This window comes from Carcharodon carcharias, chromosome 32 (assembly GCF_017639515.1).
Source record: "Carcharodon carcharias isolate sCarCar2 chromosome 32, sCarCar2.pri, whole genome shotgun sequence".
In the NCBI taxonomy this organism is placed as follows: Eukaryota; Metazoa; Chordata; class Chondrichthyes; order Lamniformes; family Lamnidae; genus Carcharodon; species Carcharodon carcharias.
This window is the reverse complement of record NC_054498.1, coordinates 21,532,830-21,552,977: the sequence shown is the minus strand read 5'-3', so window position 1 is coordinate 21,552,977 and position 20,148 is coordinate 21,532,830. Positions and strand designations below refer to the sequence as shown.

Sequence of the window (20,148 nt, the reverse complement as noted above, 5' to 3'; positions counted from 1 at the left end):
CTAAAAAGGCAGCCGATGCTATAGTATGGTCAGTATGGCACAGTAGAGTAATTCTAGATGCTTTGAGTTTTGTTACAGGTAGAAATTCTGATAAATTCTGCTAACAGTGACAATCTATCTGCAACTCAACAAGTTGTGCTCTTTTTAGTTTTTCTTTTTCAGGTCAGCTGATGAATTTTCGCTGGTTTTAGAATAGAATTCGTAGCAAGTTTGGTTTCTTAGGGACCTTCTGATTGATTGGGTTTGTGCAACTTGCAAAGGCCATGAAAAACTGACAATCCAATTCATTTTAACACTTACAACAATGATCTCATTAAGTGAATCAGGCATAACAAAGTTAAATCTAAAATGTTCTTTGAAGAGAACTGTTGCTTTAATGAAGAAAAGTAACTAAAACATGATCAGTCTTGTTAAAAACATCCGGAAAATTCCTGTGTGTGTCAATGTCTGACAGGAACTTTTGTAACAGTACATAATTGTCCTTTAGTTAAATTTAGGGACAAGAACACTAAGCAGCAGGTATAACAGATTCAAATTTCCAATAAGGACTTGCAGTGGGGTGATGCTAACTGCTGGGAATGCACTTTTGTGAAATCAGCTAGTATGCTTTAGCAATGGCCAAGGAGTCAGCAGTCATCCAAAGTTGGAGCTAAAACTTGTTGACAAGCAACATAACAGAAGGGAGTGTTTTGAAAGTTAAATGAGTTGAAAAGCAAGCATTCCATAATTAATGAAAAAAAGTCATTCATATATTGCTTGAACCAAAAAAAGGGAACTCTTTGCTTTGAATCTCAGAGTAAGAGAACTTCAGTTTAACCTGTGTAATTGTTTACTTATCTAGCAGCTGTAGTTGTTATTGGTGCTACTGAAATCTTAATTGGATAGATGGGTTAAGAAAGATCATCTGGAGAAGAAAGAGAGAAGGAGGATACAAGAGGACAAATAGGATCTTGAACAGCAGTAATGTATCAAGAATACAATGTGCAGGAAATTAATTCAATAGTTCTCAAAGTAGTTGTTTGGAAGTACAGACTGCTGAAAAAATGAGACATGCTATTAAAGCTTTTTGTCTTGCACTCATCAGGATAGCTCAAATGAAGTTACCAACAGTAAAAGTGGAACAACAATTTATACTGCATGAGAAGAGAGTACTGATTGATTGGTGGAGGCACTGCTATCGAGAATGCAGCATGGAACAGTTAACTGCCCAGCTTTGTTCAAATTCAAACTGGATAGGTTGACTCTGATGATCAAGGCATTGCCCTGGAGAATGAACCAGGGAATGATAGTTAAAAGCAAAAAACTGCAGATGCTGGAAATCCAAAACAAAAACAAAAATACCTGGAAAAACTCAGCAGGTCTGGCAGCATCTGCAGAGAGGAACATAGTTAACGTTTCGAGTCCGAATGACCCTTCAACAGAACAGGGAATGATAGTCCCTGTTTAGGTGTTTAGTTGAAAAATGCACAATGTGTGGACATGTTCCTTCTGTCTGCAAAGTACAGGGTCCAGTGTGTGAATATTTGTGGCTTCTAGCATGCGGGTGGTGACCCTGCCATTTTCCAGCCTCCATCCTTACTAAGCTCGGAAAGGGAAGGCCCATAGTTGGCCTACCCATCCTGATGCCAATTGATGTCCTTAAGTGGCCAATAAGGGGGAAGAAGGGAGGTCCCTTGTTGTAAGGCACTCAGTGCCTGATTGAGGGACCTGCCATCGGAAAGGAAGAGCCCTTGCTATCAACTCCCCTAAATAACCCCATCCCTCGTGACCCCCTAATTCCATGAACTCCCTCCCACCTTTACTTACTTGTGACCTGGGTCGAGTGTTTGTTTTTCCGGCAGCAGCCACTGTCTCCACAGTGGCACTGCTGTTCACAAGGGCTTCTGGCTCCGATTGGCTGGTTTGGTAGGCGGGCGTTTCTGCTGGCGTTAAAAAAAGGATTGCAATTTTCCGCTCCTTTTATGGTGGATCGGGTTGCCTGTCGTGTCATGTCGGGAACCGTAATTGCATGCCTTTGCGTCTCGTAAAGGCACATTGAAAACACAGCCCGCTGGTATCACGCTCCCATTCCAAATCAAACAACCACGCTGGCAGCTAATTAGAATCACGACCGGATATAATTGACATGCACCTGGTGAACTGCACTTCATTTGCGACTTCGAAGTTTGTGCACACAATGTTCTCCTACCTTTCACTGTGCTGAACTTGTGGCTGCTCCAACTCTGTGCCAGGGCTGCTCAGGCAGGACCAGTGGGAAGGGAAGGGATAAGGGAAGGGACTGGAAGGTACAGGCTTGACTAGGGTGGGGGAGTTGACTGGTGCCCAGGAAGGAAGAGTGGACACATGAACGTGGGGGTGCGGGGCTGGAGCACAGGAGGGAAGGGGTGACAGAGACCCAGGACTGGGGAGGGTTGGGGGTTGTGGTTAAAAGAGAGGGCATAAGTCTGAGGCAGTCCTGGGGCAGTGTGCACCATATAGTCAGGGCCAGAAAGCAAAGTCAGCCCGGGGCACTGCGCACCAATCTACAAGGCTCTGCCTAGCATGCATGTCCTGGTTCCAGTCCAGAGGGGTGGAGGCCCTGTCTATGCTGTGTCAGTCATGAACAGCATGGTGTGCAGGGTGTGGTTAGTTCCTCACACATTTGGGTCCTGGGATTTGGTGACTTGGTACTGGCTGCAGGTAGCACAATCACAGTTAGGGGAGGCATCTGCAGCCTGTAAACAGGGAACTAAAAGGAGGGCACTCGATGGTCTTGGGTGGGGTGGGGGGGAAGTGGTGGGTGGTGGTTCTTGGTAGGCCACTGTGCATAGGGCCTCAAGGTAGGGAGGGGTGAGGTCAACATGAGGCATCGGAACATCCACAGAAAATGGTTCGGGGGAGGACAGGGATATCTACAAGAATTATGATGGGCTCCAGGATTAATGGGGGAGCCGGGAGAGTGATCAGAGGGAGGGAAACTTGCACACAATGTTCTTCCAGGACAACAGGAGGGACTTGAACGTGACGGGATTTTGGGGGGGGCGGTGGTGAGGGAAGAGATTGAATGCTGGTCTCACAGTAGAAGCAGAGCAGTACCATTTCAGCAGCGGTAGAAAAATAACCTTGGAAAAAATCACCAGGGAGGGTCTGGGGGCTTGTGGTAGGAGTCGACTACTGCAATTTTGGTCCGATTGAATAATAATTACTGCTTCAGGACATGGAGAACAAAGCTCAGCTGAGACATGTTAGGAAGACTCAAATGCCAATTGGAGGATTTGGGCACTTTAACTCAGGGTGCACATTCTTGCACATTACAGCTTGGGGCCAAATGTTGAATGGGTGTGAATGATAATTTTTCCTTCCCATAGAAATATGCAAAGGTCACAAGGGTCCAACTGTAAAGGGGCCACAGCTAAAGTAAATATGCAAAATGCTCCAAAGACCTCTCCACAATGCAGCTGAGAGGTTCAGGCTTTACATGGCTCAATGATTACAGTTATTATGTTAGAGCAAGGCTGGGCTCTAGTCTAATCCAAAGGAGGCAGGCTGATAGTGCCCTCATTGAAGCTTTTAATGTTTGGCTGTGCTCATCCAGGTCCAAACCCTTTTATGAAAACACAGTCATGCCTGGGGCATAGGGGACCAGCGGCAGCTTCCAATGACCCTTAAGGCTACAACCGCAAGGATCTGGGGATGGAATGCCTGGAATGAGGGCAGCCCAATAACTTCACAATGACTTTTTAACTTGGCGATGGAAGGCGATTATTGCAGGGTAATGTTCAATCATGTCTCTTCAATTTTTCCACAGACATGAGTACTGCAGAATGGAGGCAGCAGCCCAAGCTGCCTTTTTCATGGCTCTCATGCAACTGAGGAGGAGAAAGGCCTATTTATTGTCTTCAGACAGGGCAAAGGGAAGAGCCTCACCTTAAGAACATCAGCCACGGAGCCCAATGAAGACCCAAAAGCTGAGCCGGAGAGATCAATTTCATGGAGGCATTTGGCACCACCCAGGCTGTACCGAAGATGCCTCCTATACTTGAAGATGAATGGGTGATAGTGTGAAGACACCTTCACTTGTCAAGGGATGTGGCGGCTCACATCTGTCAAATTCTTCAGGGGGATCTGACACCACACGACCTGGGAGACCATCCATTGCCAGTGGGTCTAAAGGTGACCACTGCACTCAACCTTTTTGCAAGTGGCTCATCCCAGGGCTCCACTGGGGTCCTCCATGGAATATCACATCCCTCCATTCACAAATGCACCTGAGAGATCACTGATGCCCTATTCGGTAAGGCACACAATTATGTTTCCCCTGGATGAAGCCAGCCAGGCTGCCAGAGCAGTGGGATTTGCAGCGATCTGCAGCTTTCCCACAGGTGCAGGGTGCCATTGACTACACACGTGGCCTTAAGAGCCCCCTGGCAGCAGCCACTAAGATTTATCAATAGAAAAGACTTCCATTCTCTCAACATGCAGCTGATCTGTGGTCACTGAAAGCAGATTATGCAGGTTTGTGTGAGGTACCCGCGGAGCTCATGTGACTCTTACATCTTGAGTCACGTCCAGGTGCCACAGATCTTTGAGGGCCCTCAATGCATTTACAGTTGGCTCAAAGACTTGGCTAATGATGCCTGTTCTGTAGCCACAGAGTGCTTCAGAGGAGTAGTACAAAGCAGCTCATTCTGCAACACTCAATCCTTGATTGAACAGACCATTAGCATGTTGAAGATGCCTTTCAGATGTCTGGACTGATCAGGCAGTGCTCTCCAGTACAGGGGGTGTCCTGCATCATATGGTTTGCTGCGCTCTACACAACCTGGCATTCTAAAGGGGGATTGAGTTGCCACATGGAGAGATGGAGAAGCTGCACATCTCCTCCGATGAGGAAGCTGCCGAAAGGGATGACATTGAAGAGCGTGAGGATGTTGACGTCCCACTGTAAGAGGCCATTTCATGGGCCAGATGCAGCAGACATGGCTGTGAGACCCAAGGTTCCATGGCGATGAAGACAACTAGTCATATGAACCAATTTTACCTGTTCCTTCGATGCAGGGTAGGCATTAACAACTTCTTTGCTAACCTCAACATCTTAATGAAGGATATCAATCCCAGAATGAGTAGTATCAACCCTTGCGTGATGATGGCCTCATCCTTAGATGGCTAGGCAGCCTATGAATCATATGGCCATTCTGTAAAGGGATAAGATATCTGAAGTAAACAGACAAGATGCAGTCTTGTCAAGCATTGTGCCAACATTTCACTGTCTATGGCAGTCTTCAAGAGGCAGGAACAGCACTGTGACATCAGTGCACTTATGGAAGTATGTCTGGAGTGTTGCAAGGCGCCTCAAGGCAGCCAATCAGCTTGGTTGTCTGAGGGCTGATCTGAATCCGGACAGCAGCATCTCTCCAAAGGCCATCCCTCATGCATGAATAATGTTCCAGCCTCATCCACATACTGAATTAAGTTGCCAAGATGAGATTGCTCTCCAGGCTGCTGTGATCTGTCACTTCCAGTCATGGATGTGAGCCTGCGAGTCAGGTTACCTTTCTGTGCACAGAAAGAGCTTCAGCAGCACCATCGTCTGAACACTGACAAACGCTCATCATGCTGCTTTCATCGGATGCTTCCCAAGTTCACGTTCAGCATTGCCTTAGCATTTGGGAATGACATGGCCCAGTCAGTCTTGACACTGTATTTAAGGATCGCTTAGTAAAAACCACACAGATGTACTGTTGCTCTCATCGCATTATAGGCCTCCACATTTTCATTCTAGCAGACTGAGATGTGCACGAGGAAGCCTAGGACACTGATGACACTGTCACGATCAGATAACCATGTTGATTGCCTTTATGAGAGCCATGTTAGCCAGATCTTTTGCTGCAAACCAGCATCCTCACATATGTAGGTGGCATCATGAGGCTAGGAACACACCTATAACATTGCAACAGTTGAGGCTGTCCAGCAGACATTTAAAGAGTCATCAAGTGCTAACTAGGTCCATTGGTCTGCTTCATGCAGGTAGAAAGTGGGAACTAATATAGGGGTGAGGTTTAGCCATAAACGCAGTCACGACTTAATGCTGCAGGCCAACATGATAGGCTAAGGTCCACGATGATTACATAAATTGTAACCCACACCCAAACCTGACAGTCATTACATGGAGGCCATTGAAAAGTTCACTTGGTTGAGATGCATGATTGCACCTTACTCTGCAATGATCACCTTCCATTGCCAAGCTACGGAATCACTGTGAAGCCCTTGGGTTGACCTAATTCCAGACATTCCATCTCCAGGCCTTCTCTTGCAGCTGAAGCACATCCTGAAAGATCACAAATAACTGAGCTTCCCCTCCCCATCCCTCACCCTCCAACACCCAAGGCATGACAGCGCATTCACAAAGGGGAATCTGGATGAGTACAGCCAGGGACTATTAACCTCAGTTAGGGCACAATCAGGCTGCCTCCTTTGCAGTAGACTAGAGCCCAGCCTTGCACTAATGCAATATCTGTAACCACAGAGCCATGTAAACCCTGAACCTCCCAACTGTAGGGTTGTATGGAGCATCTTGCATATGTACTGTAGCTGTAGCCCCTTAATAGTTTGATCCTTCTGACCTTTTCATGTTCCTCTGAGGGACAAATGATCAATCATACCAAATCTACATTTTGTCCAAGCCCTAATGGATTCTCGCAAGAATGAGCACCATGAGTTAAGGTGCCCAAATCCTTCAATTGGCATTTCAGTCTTCCTAACAGGTCTCAGCTGAGCCTTGCTCTCCATGTCCTGGACTGATAATTAATAGGGTGTCCCTTCAATCATCCAAAAAGTGTAGTAGTCAACTCCTCCCATTAGCCCTCAGACCTCTCCTCTAATGTTTTCTTCCAATGTTATTTTTCAACTGTGTTATTCAGTCATCCATTGAAATGGTGCTGTTACAATTCTATTTTGAGACCAGCTTCCAATCCAAGTCTCTCCAATAGTCCTAGAAACTCATCATGTACAAGTTTCCCTCCCTCCAATCACTATCCTGCCTCCTCCTTTAATCCTGGAGCCCATCGTTATTGTAGTCAGTAACAGCGTCCTCCCACCGAACCTTTATCTGTGGGTGTCCCCATGCCCCATGTTGACCTCACCCCTCCCATTTTAAGGCACTATGCACAGTTATCTACTGGGAACCCTTCCTCCATGAATCCATCGAATACTTACTCTTACTTACCAATTACCCATTTACAGGCTACAGATGTTTCTCCTGATGGCGAATGAGCCAAGTACCACCCAGTACCAAGCCACCGATCCAGAAGCCAAGTGTGTGAGGCACCGACCATGCCCTGCACACCATGCTATGCACTATGCACGACTGACACAGTAGACAGGCTCTCCCCTTCCCTGGATGAGAAGCAAGACATGCATGCCAGGCATAGCCCTGTAGCATGGTCTGCACTGCCAATGACTGCCTTTAATTTCTGGCCCATGACACTGTGCTGTCCTCTGGCCTCGGACTGCCTCACACTGATCCCTCCTCTTCCTTTAACTGTCTGAGCACCCCACCGCCCCCAGTCATGTGTCTCCATCCACCCCTTTCCTCCTGTGCTCCAGTCACCCACCCCTACAGTCATGTGTCACTATCTACTTCCCTCCTGTGCCCCAGTGACCCCTACCTTCCCTCCTAGGCTCCAGACTCCTCCACCACCCCTCCAAGTCATATGTCTCTGTCCACCCATTACCTTGCCTTTGTCCAGTCACCACCCACCCAATCAGTCAATCTTGGGCCTTCCACCCCTTGCCCCTGTCCAGTCACCCAACCAAACACCAACCTCACCATCACGGTGTGCCTTCCACCCCCTTCCCTTCCCACTGGTCTTGCCTGAGCAGCCTTGGCATGGAATCGGAGCAGCCATGAGAGCAGTGCAGTGAAGGCTAGGCGAAAGCTGCATGTACAAACCCTGAAGTCGTGAGTCGGGTGCAAGTCACCAGGTGCATGCCACTTATAGTCAGTTGTGAATCAGACTAATTATCTGTTGGTGGGGCAATTAGATTTGGAGTGTGAATATGATTCCGGTGTGCTGGGTTTTTAATGAGCATTCATGAGATCCAAAGGAATGCAAATGCAGTTCCTGACATGGAGCAGCGAGAAACTCGACTCTCCATGAACGTTGGGAGGGGAAAACTCTAACTTATTTTCTCACCAGTGAGAAACTGGCTTTTGCCATCACTTCAAATTTTGTGCCCCTACCCACCATAATTTCCACTGCTGGCAAGATTGGAAAATCCAGCCCGGCAAAACTAAGATACTTAAGGCTGGAAGCTTAGGAGAGAAACCAAATCTGTGTTCTACTATTGTGTGAGAGTGCTGTTATGCTGAACAAAAAATTGTTACATTTATAGTTCTGGTGTTGAGATTGTTCTGTAGTAATTGTGGGTGGTTGTGACCACAGACTCACCAATGCACCTTCTTCCACCTGATGACAGTACAGATCCTGGAGGACAGATGCATGTGTAGCTTCCTTCAGTATTACTACATGTACCAGACACGCACAATCCAGGGTCTGAAGCGCATTCATCGATATCTGAGAAATGAAATGAGATAAGATTACATACAATACAGCAATATTAATCTTTTGTTTGGGGAAAACTTAGTAGCGTGTGAGTTTGAAACACTAATCCTGGAACTCTAGCTGCAACATCTACAGGGAGACAGGGACAGTATGGGGAAGTCTAAAATGAACAGCCTGGTAAGGCTGGGGACAGGAAAATCCTCATGATATTAACGACAGGTCCGCATTATTGCATTTTTCTTCTGTTTCCTGCCTTGCATCTGGCCGAATTGACATCCTAGCCAGTTGTCACTGCTACGGCAGGAGGCTGAAGATGGGGATCCTCAAGTTCAGTCCCTGGAAATTCAGGCCAGGATGTGAGGCGCCATTCTGACATGGAAAGGTTGTGATTGGACATGGTGATCCTAGGTGGTGACAAAGGCGATTGTGTGGTGGTGCAGGCGGGTAGGGTGTAAAGGCCATGATTGATATGGGAAATCTGAAGGAGTGTTAGAAAAGGCAAGTATTTTGTGAGGCTGGCAAGTTCCACTTCCCTTTCACTGCCAGGTTTCTCAAGCCTATGGCATCTGTAAAATTTAAATCTGCCTCCAATAGCATTGAGTTTGATTTTAAGTATGTTGATGAAGTGCTCCACTCTTTATGCCAATACACTCAAATGGCTTGTTATCTGTTACCATGAAAGCAAAAAAGGCACATACACACCAGTTTGGAGTTGCATTGCCCGACTTTTTTCATTTTTAACCACCTTTTGCCCATTGTGGTCGAGGTGAATATTGAGGTTCATGAATCTGCTGTTGTTGTGGAGTCTTGCTTAGAAAAACTGCAAATCGAAGAATTGAACACAAAGGTTTGTGCATCTGATTCACTTCTGTGGAGTGAGACTTCAAAATTTCAGTGAAACTGTCCACCAATATAAACATAGCACTTAGAACCAGGAGTAGGCCATTTGGCCCTTCGAGCCTACTCCACCATTCAATATGATAATGGCTGATCTGGTTGTGGTCTCAGCTCCATCTGCACCCCCCCGAAAACCCTTGACTCCCTTGTCTATCAAAAATCTGTCTAACTCAGCCTTGAATAAATTTAAAGATCCAGGGTGGGATTTTTCACACCCACCCACTGCCATGATCCTCTGGTCCCGCTGTAAATCAATGGACTTCTGGCTGGGGCGCCGCTTCGCCCGCGGCAGGTCCCACCTGTGGTGGGGCTGGCCTCCACTACTTTCTGGGGAAGAGAATTCCATAGACTAAAGGCCCTCTTGAGAGAAAAAAAAATTCTCCTCATCTCTGTCTTAAAATTGAGAACTCTTATTCTTAAGCTATGTCCCCTAGTTTTATTCCCCCCCACAACAGGAAACATCCTCCGGGTATCCACCCTTTCAAGTCCTCTCAAGATCTTATATGTTTCAATAAGATCACCTCTCATTATTCTAAACTCTAATGGGTATAGGCTCAACCTGTTCAACCTTTCTTCATAGGATAAGCTCCTTATCTCAGATATTAGTTGAGTAAATCTTTTCCGAACTGTTTCTACCGCATTTATTTTTTTCAAATAAGGAAACCAAAACTATACACAGTACTCCTGATGTGGCCTCAGCAAGGCCCTGTACAGCTGCAGTAAAACTTCCTTACATTTATATTCCATTCCTCTTGCAATAAATGCCAACATTCCATATGCCTTCCTAATCACTTGCTGTACCTGCATACCAACTTCATGTGGTTCATGTACCAGGACATGCAGATCCTTCTGTACCACCGACTTCTGCAATCTTTCTCTATTTAAATTGTATACTCCTTTTCTATTCTTCCTGCCAAAGTGAAGAAGTTCACATTCACCCATGTTATATTCCTTCTGCCAAAATTTTGCCCACTCATTTAACCTGTCTATATCCCTTTGCAAAAAAGCAAAATACTGCGGATGCTGGAAATCTGAAAAAAAAACTGAAAATGCTTAGCTCTGAAGAAGAGACATATGGATTCGAACCGTTAACTCTGCTTCTCTCTCCACGGATGCTGCCAGACCTGCTGAGTTTTTCCAGCATTTTCTATATATTTTTATATTCCTTTGCATACTTGCTACCTCCTCTTGATAACTTACTTTCCTACCTATCTTGCTGTCATTTGTAAATTTAGCCACCATAGGTTCGGCCCCTTCATCCAAAGCATTAACATAGATTGTAAAAAGTTGAGGGCCCTGCATCACTCCACTAGTTACAACTTGTCAATCCGAAAAAGACCCATTCATCCCTAATCTCTGCTTCCTGTTTGCTAACCAATCCTTTATCCATGCTAATATGTTACCCCTTACACCATGTGCTCTTATCTTGTGTAGTAGCCTTTGATGTGGTACCTTATCAAATGCCTTTTGAAAAATCTAAGTACACCACATCTAGCGGTTCCCCTTTATCCAACTTGAATGTCCAAAAACTCTGATAGACCAGTTAAACACGACTCACTTAACCTACATCCCTTTGCAGCCTTAACCTATGCCCCTATGCTCCTTATGACCACAACTTACTTTTCTACCTATCTGCATCACCAGCAAATTTAGCAACCGCGCCTTTGATCTCTTCATCTAAGTCATTTATATAAGTTGTAAAAAGTTGAAGGCCCAGCATTGATCCCTGTGGCACACCACTAGTTACATCGCTGTACCTTTCTGACAAGTTCCCACTGTCTCTTCCTTAATACTCTATCCTACCATGTAGTTGCAATTAGGGGGCCTGTACATCACTTCCACAAGTGACTTTTTGCCTTTATCATTTCTCATCTCGACCCACACTGCTTCTACATCCTGGTTTCCTGAGCTTAGGTCGCTCCTTTCTACTGCACTAATGCCATCATTAATTAGCAGAGCCACCCTTCCGCTTTTTCCTAGCTTCCTGTGCTTCCGAAAAGCCATACACCCTTCAATATTCAGAGCCTGATCTATGTCATCCTATGGCCATGTCTCTGTGGTGGCTATCAGATCGTGCCCACTTATTTCTACTTGCGCTACCCGTTCATCTGTTTTGTTTTGAATGCTACATGCATTCAGAGTCAGAGCCTTTAGTTTTGTCCTTTTATTATTTTTAGAACTTCTAGCTTTTAGTTTTACTCTTAAGATTTGTACTTGCTATCCCTTGCTGTCTTGTTTATCATTTCCCATATTAATACCTTTCTCCCTTGCCTTGTCTCTGCTCTTTGATTTACCACACCTTCTCAAATTTGATTCCTTGTTCCCACTATTTAGTTTAAAACCTTCTTTACTTCCCTAGTTATGTGGCTCGCTAGAACACCAGTCCCAGCACAGTTTAGGTGTAGACTATCCCAGTGGTACAGATCCTATTTTCTCCAGTACTGGTGCCAGTGCCTCAAGAACTGGAACCCACTTCTCTTTGACCCACGCCTTCATTTCCCTAATCTTATTTGTCCTATGCCAATTTGCACATGGCTCAGATAATAACCCAGAAATGATCACCTTTAAGGCTCTGCTTTTTAATTTAGTGTCTAGCACCTCATATTGACTATGCAAAACTTCTTTTCTAGTTCTACCTATGTTGTTGATACCCTCGTGGATCATGACAACTGGATCTTCTCCCTCCCACTGCAAGTTCCTCTCTAGACCCGTGCAGATAACCCGAACCCTGGCACTGGCAGGTAACACAGCTGACTGGATTTTCGCTGTTTGCTGCAGACAAGAGTGTTAATCCCCCTCATTATGCTGTCCCCTACTACTACTACTAAATTCCTTTTTGTTCCCCCCATTTGAATAGCTTCCTGTATCATGGTGGGTCAGATCATCCATCTTGCAGCATCCACTCTCACCCAAACAAACTGAGAGAACCTCAAACCTGTAGGACAATTGCAAAGGATGAGGCTTCTGCACTCCTGCCTTCTGGTTCCCCTTACCTGCCTCAGTTGAAGTCAAACCCTCCTGTCCCTAACCACTGACCAAATCAGAAGATCCTATGCTAAGTGGCGTGACTGCCTCCTGGTACAAAGAATCCAGGTAACTTTCCCCCTCCCTGATGTGTTGCAGTGTCTGCAGCTCAGCCTCAAGTTCAATGACACTGAGCCGAAGCTCCTTGAGTCACAACACTTACTGCAGACATGTTTGCCCTGGATCACAGTAGCATCCAGGAGTCCCCACATGCTGCAGCAGCCTTGACACATCACCTGTCCTGCCACCCTTAATGTGTTTTAATGAATTACTTAATTATATTATTCACTTATTTATTTTCCTTTTTTAAAATATATTTTATTAACCAGACCACCAGTTCGTATTCTTTTTAAACCTTCAGAATAGAGTACACTTTAACCACTTACTAGATACTCGCCAAACAGTTAGCTTCTACTCCTATCGAGCAAGAACCAATTCCTACAGGGTGGAAAAGTTAGAAAGGCAAAAGCAAAGGAGAACCAGCTTCCCCTCCTCTCTGAACTCTGTAATCACCCAGCTCCCTGCAGTCAGTTCAAAGCTTTTATTAACTGAATTCAAATTCAACAGCTGCTGTGGTGGGAAAGTCATACTCCGTGCTAAATCGCACTGAAGTGGCTGTTTACATATCCTGCTCAGATTAAGCAGTTAGCTGACCCCAGTTACAGAAAAACTGATTTAAACTGCTTTCCTTAATTAGCTAACTTCAACTACTCCTGCAGTGGAGTCCTGAAAACTTTGCTTAAAGTTGGGAAACTTGGAAATAAGACAGCAAATTTAAATTAAATGCTAAATACAAACAAAAATGTGATTTTTACAAGGAGATTAACACTCCCTTGCTCACCCAAACCACTCGCAATCATTGCAGATTCATAGTGTTTCTTTTAATTTAATACTGATGCATCTTTCTCAGAGCCTTTTTTTCTCGCTAGGATAAATCTTTGCTAGAATTATTAAATATCTCCTTAAAAGTCTGCCACTGTAATTCAACTGTCCTACCTTTTAATCTACTTTCCCAGAGCACTTTAGCTGCATTCATACCCTTAGTTACCTTTATTTGCGTTTTATACGCTAGTCATGGACCCACACTTCTCCCTTTCAAACTGAACATGAAACTCTATCATGCTGTGATCGCTATCACCTAGAGGCTCCTTTACCATGAGGTTATTGATTAATCTTGACTCATTGCACATTACCAGGTCTAGGATAGCCTGCTCCCTGGTTGGCTCTAGAACATGCTGCTTCAAGAAATCGTCCTGAAAACACTCCATGAACTCATTTTCCAGGCTACCTTTGCCAATTTGATTTGCCCAATCTACACGTAGATTAAAGTCATCCATGATTATTGCTGTACTTTTCTTACACACCTGCTCATTTTCACTGTTTTCAGCCATCTATTCAATTCACTGGAGGCGGTCACCTCCCTGCCACCCAACCCAACAACATCCATCCTCCATCCCCACAAACCCCCATCACTCCCCAATTAGCTGCTTCCCAGCCTCTCTTTCTCCATTCCCATCCCCTAGCCCTCGCCATATCTTTCCTCTCATCTCCAGCCCTTTTATCTCACCATCTCCCTCTTACCTAATCTGCTCTTTCATTCTCGACCCTCAGTTCCTAACTATCCTCTATCCTTTTTCTCTCCAAACCCTTTTTTCACTATCTGCATTTTCACATCCTTTCTCTTCAATCTCCATTTTTATCAATTTTCTTCCACATCTATATATTTACACCTTCATCTTCTCTCCCACATTCCCTCTTCTCTCATCCATCTCCTCAAACCAAATGCTCTTCAATCTCCACATTCCCTCTTTTCCATATCCTAATCTACTCTGTCACATCTACTATAGGGAAAGGTGCTAGCTGTTTGGTGAGTATCTGTTAAGTGGTTAAGGTCTAATCCAGTCCCAAGGTTTAAAATAGTTTTATGAACTGGTGTAAAATTTAATAAAATATACAGAAAAGGGAAAAAAGGAAATAAATAATATAATTAAGTAATTAATTAAAACACATTAAGGATGGCAGGCCAGGTGATGTGGGACCTCCTGGATGCCAGTATGAACCAGGGCAAACATGTCTGCAGTAAGTGTTTGCTGCTCAAGGAGCCTCAGCTCAGAGTCACTGAGCTGGAGGCTGAGCTTCAGACACTGCAACACATCAAGGAGGGGAAAGTTACCTGGATGCTTTGTACCAGGAGGCAGTCACACCTCTTAAGATAGAGCCTTCTGATTTGGTCAGGAAGGTGTGACTGCAAGTGAGGCAGGCAAGGGGATCCAGACAGCAGGAATGCAGAAGCCTCAGCCTTTGCAGTTGTCCAATAGGTTTGAGGTTCTTTCAGCTTGTTTGGATGAGAGTGGCAGTTGCAGGGTGCACGAGCAAACTGACCATGGCACTGTGGTACAAGAAGCCATTCAAGCGGGGGAAGCAAAAATGTTTGTAGTGGTAGTAGGGGACGGTGTAGTGAGAGGGATTGACCTGTTCTCTGCAGCAAAGAGTAAGAGTCCAGGCGGCTGTGTTGCCTGCCCGGTGCCAGGGTTTGATACATCTGCTCAGGGCTGGAGAGAATTTGCAGTGAGGGGGGAGGATCCAGTTGTCATGGTCAATGTAGGTACCAATGACATAGGAAGAACTAGGAAAAAGGTTCTGCATAGACAATGTGAGGAGCGAGGCACTAAATTAAAAATGGAACCTCAAAGTTAATAAACTTTGAGCAACATGCAAATTGGCATAGGGTACATAAAATTAGAGGTGAATACATGGCTCAAAGACTAGTCTGGGACAAGTGGGTTCTGGTTTGTGGGGTATTGGCAGCAGGACTGCAGAAACTGACGGCAGTATCATTGGGATGGTCTACACCTGAACCGTGCTGGGACCAATGTTCTAGCGAGCTGCATAACTAGGGAAGTAGAAAGAGTTTTGAACTAAATAGTGGGGACATGGGATCAAATTTGGGAAGATGTAGTAACTAAAAGAATAGAGAAAAGGCAAGAGAGAAAGGTATTAATGTGGGAAATGATAAACAGATTGTTGCAGGAAGGAACAGAGAGCACAGGGAGTACAAATCTAAGAGTAAATCAGCAGATAAGGCTAGAGGTTACAAGAATAATAAAAGGACAAAACTAAAGTCTCTGTATCTGAATGCATGTAGCATTTAAAACAAAACAGATGAGCTGAGAGCGCAAATAGAAATAAATAAGTACGATCTGATAGCAATTATAGAGACATGGCAGCAGGATGACATAGAGATGATATACTAAATGGGTCAACAAACGAGGCTTTATGGATTGAGCTTAGAAATAAAAAAGGGGCAGTTACACTACTGGGAATATACTGCAGACCCCCAAATAGTGAAAGGGAGATAGAAGAACAAATATGTAGGCAAATTTCTGCTTGTAAGAACAAGAGGACAATAATAGTAGGAGACTTCAACTATCCTAATATCAACTGGGATTCAAACAATATAAGGGGCACTGAGGGAGAAAAATTCTTGCAGTGTGACCAGGAAAATTTTTTCAACCAATTAGTGACAAGCCCAACGAGAGGAGATGCAATTCTAGACCTAGTCTTGGGGAACGAAGAAGGGCAAGTGGGTGAAGTGACAGTTGGCGACCATATCGGGGCCAGTGATCACAATTCAGTTAGATTTAGCATTACCATGGAAAAGGACAGAGATAAGGTCTTGAACTGGGGAAGGCAAATTTTGCAGAAATGAGAAAGGACTTGGCTGAGGTGGACTGGACAGCACTGCTGGAGGATAAAACAGTGGAAAACACCAAAAAGTGAGATCCTAATTGTACAAAGTAGGCATGTCCCCTACAAAAATAAGAGTGGTACTGCCAAATCTAGACCTCCCTGGTTGTCTAGAGGAATACAGGGGAAGATCAAACAGAAATAGAAAGCGTACGATAGGCACAAATAACTAAGCACTGCAGATAGCCTAGACGAATATAGGAAGTGCAGGGACAAAGTAAAAAAGGAAATAAGGAAATCAAAGAGAGGGCATGAAAAAAGATTAAGCAAGTAAAGTTAAAGATAACCCAAAGATGTTTTGCCAATACATTAATGCTAAAAGGTTAGCTAAGGAAAAAGTGGGACCTATCAGAGATGAAGATGGAAACTTGTGTGTCGATGCAGAGGCTGTGGGAAGGGTTTTGAATGAATATTTTGTCTCTGTGTTTACAAAGGAAAGGGAGGATGTAGATATAGCAGTCTAGGAGGAACACTGCAAGATAATCATAAAGAGAGAGGGCTGAAATCCTTGAAAGTGGATAAGTCACCAGGGCCAGATGGATTGTTTCTGAGGCTGCTGAAGGAAGTCAGGGAGGAGATAGCAGATGCTCTGAGGATGATTTTTCAATCTTCACTAGATACAGGGGAGGTACCGGAGGACTGGAGAAATGCAAACATAGTTCCATTGTTTAAAAAGGGATCAAAGGAAATGCCTAACAATTATAGGCCAGTTAGTCTTACATCGGTGGTGAGCAAATTAGTAGATCAATCATGAGAGATAGGATTAACTGTCATGTGGAAAGGCATGGACTAGTCAGGGATGGTCAGCATGGATTTGTTAAAGGAAGGTCTTGCCTCACAAATTTGATTGAATTCTTTGAGGAAGTGACAAGAAGGGTTGATGAAGGTAGTGCAGTAAATGTTGTGTACATGGATTTTAGCAAGGCATTTGACAAGGTCCCACATGGCAGATTGGTCAGGAAAGTAAAAGCCCATGGGATTCAGGGTAATATGGCAAACTGGATAAAAGGTTGGCTTTGTAAAAGGAAACAAAGGGTAATGGTTGATGGATGCCCTTTCGAATGGAAAGTTCCACAGGGCTCGGTGTGGGACCCTTGCTGTTTATGGCATATATTAATGATTTGAACATGAACGTGGGGGGCACAATTGGGAAATTTGCGGACGACACAAAGATTGGCCGAGTAATGGATAGTGTAGATGATAGCCAAAATCTCCAAAACGATATAGATGGGTTGGTGGAGTGGGCAGTAAAGTGGCAGATGGATTTTGACATAGAGAAGTGTGAGGTCATACATTTAGGGAGGCCAAACAGTTTCAGGGATTACACAATAAATGGGAATATACCAAGAGGGGTAGATGAAGTGAGATCTCTTGGCATACAAGTACACAGGTCCCTGAAGGCAGCAGTTCAAGTAGACAAGAAGGCATATGGAATGCTTTCCTCCATTGGCAAAGGTATAGAATATAAAAGTAAGGATATAATGTTGGAATTGTATAAAACACTGGTGAGGCCACAACTGGAGTATTGTGTGCAGTTCAGGTCACCACATTACAGGAAGGACGTAATAGCTCTGGAGAGAGTGCACAGGATGTTTACAAGAATGTTGTCAAGGTTAGAAAAGTGCAGTTATGAGGAGAGACTGGATGATTGGGGTTATTTTCCTTAGAACAAAGAAGGCTGAGAGGTGACTTGATTGAGGTGTACAAAATCATGGGGGGAGTAGATAGAGTGGACAGGATAAAATTGTTTCCCTTGATGGAGAATTCTAGAACCAGGGGCCATAGATTCAAGATAAGTGGCAGAAGGTGTAGGGGGGACATGAAGAAGAACTTTTTTACGCAGAGGGTAGTGGGTGTCTGGAATTCGCTGCCCAAGTTGGTGGTGGAGGCAGAAACTTTAAACTCTTTTAAAAAGTACCTGGATCTGCACCTTAAGTGCTGTAAGCTGCAGGGCTATGGGCCGGATGCAGGAAGGTGAGATTAGAAAAGGCACCTGGGTGTCCTCGGGCTGGCATGGACAAGATGGGATGAATGGCCTCCTTGTGTGCTGTAACTTTTCTATGGTTCTTCAATGGTTCTATTGGGACCTGAATATTGAAGAGTATGTGACATTTACGAAGGACAAGGAGCTAGGAAAAGGTAGAGGGTTGACTCTAGTAATTAATGATGGTACTAGCACAATATAGAGGGATGACCTAAGTTTAGGAAACCACGGTGTAGAAGTGCTTTGGGTAGAGATGAGAAATAATGAAGGGCAGAATTTTACATTTGGCAAGCGGGGCTGGGCCCGACATGCCAGAACGTAAAATGACGCGCGATGATATCAGGCGTGTGTCCCTACGTCATCACAATATTTCATTCGGCAGGCGCGCGCCAGAGTCACCTGCGTGCCCGTCGATAATTGAAAGGCCTATTAAGGCCAATAAGGTACTAATTAACTCCAATTTTACACTGCTCGTCCAACCTAACAGTTGGCGGGCAAGGCTAAAAGGCCAAGTGGCCTTTACGGTTTTTTAGGAAACCTCATCCATGAGCGGGATGAGGTTTCCTAAAGCTAATACTGATTATATAAGGACTTCATTTTGAAAATAAAAACACATCCCATCTCATGTGATACAGTCACATGAGATGGGACATGTTTCATTACATTTTTAATGTTTTTAATAATTGCTTTAAAAAGCGCTTCAATCTCCTCAGGGAGACTGAAGTGCTCTTTTGCGCACATGCACAAAAGAGCACTGGACCCGACTCTCCCTCCTCCCGCACAGGTAGCGGTCAGTGCTACCGCTTAATTGGCCAGCCCACATGAAATCGCGGTGCCGAGCTGATAACGGGTAGCGGTCGGCTCCGTGACCGCTCACTCCCACCGAGCCCGCTTGACTAATGTAAAATCCTGGCCAAAGGCAAGAAGTCACTTGTGGGAGTGGTGTACAACAGTAACCATATGGTAGGGCAGGATATAAAGGAAGAAATAATGGGGCTTGTCGGAAAGGTACTGCGATAACCATGGGGGATTTTAATCTGCATATAGACTGGGAAAATCAGATGGGCAAAAGGTGCCTAGATGAGGAATGCATAGAATGTTTTCTGGATAGTTTCTAAGAACAGCACATACTGTCACCAACCAGATAGCACACTACACTAGACCTGGTACTGTGCAATGTTATAGGGTTAATTAATGACCTCATAGTGAAGGTGCCCCTAGGTAGCAGTGTTCATAATATGATTGAATTTTACATTCAGTTTGAGGGAGAAGAATAGGTCCAAGACTAGTAGATTGAACTGAAAAAAGGGCAATTAGAAGGCATGAAAACAGTGAACTAAAGTGAACTGGCAAATGAGGTTAAAGGATAGGTCCACAGAGATGCAGAAATGGACACTTAAGGGGATATTTCAGAATACACGTAATAGATTCATTCTAACGAGAAAGAAAAATTCCAAGGGGAGGACCCACCATCTGTGGTTAACTAAAAAAATTAAAGATAATATCAAACTTAATGAAAGAGCATATAATTGTGCAAAGATGGGTGACAGAATAGTGGGCAGAATATAAAAAACCGCAAAGTATGACCAAAAGATTGATAAGGAAAGAAAAATTTGAGTACGAGAGAAAGCCAGCTAGAAATATAAAGACAAGATAGTAAGAGTTTCTACAGATATTTAAAAAAGAGTTAACCAAGTGAGCACTGGTCCTATAGAAAGTGAGTCTGGGGAATTAATAATGGAAAATAAGGTGATGGCAGATGAATTGAACCGACATTTCGCATTGATCTTCAATATAGAGAATACAAGTCACATCCTAGAAATAGCTGTAAATCAGGAAATGGAAGGGAGAGAGGACCTCGAGGAAAATTACAGTCACCAGGGAAGTGGTACTGAGCAAATTGTTGGAACTGTGGGCTGACAAGACTCTGGGTCCTGATGGACTTCATCCTAG

The 20,148-nt window shown here is 44.4% G+C and overlaps 1 protein-coding gene across 1 annotated transcript in view; it reads right to left on the bottom strand.

Moving 5' to 3' along the window:
• Positions 1 to 20,148, bottom strand: part of LOC121272136 (fibrillin-1-like) — a 639,088-nt gene that overhangs the window by 48,757 nt on the left and 570,183 nt on the right. Inside the window, exon 49 of the mRNA XM_041178628.1 lies at positions 8,430 to 8,555. Within this exon, the coding sequence (XP_041034562.1) occupies positions 8,430 to 8,555 (126 nt within the window). The remainder of the gene's footprint in view (positions 1 to 8,429; positions 8,556 to 20,148) is intronic.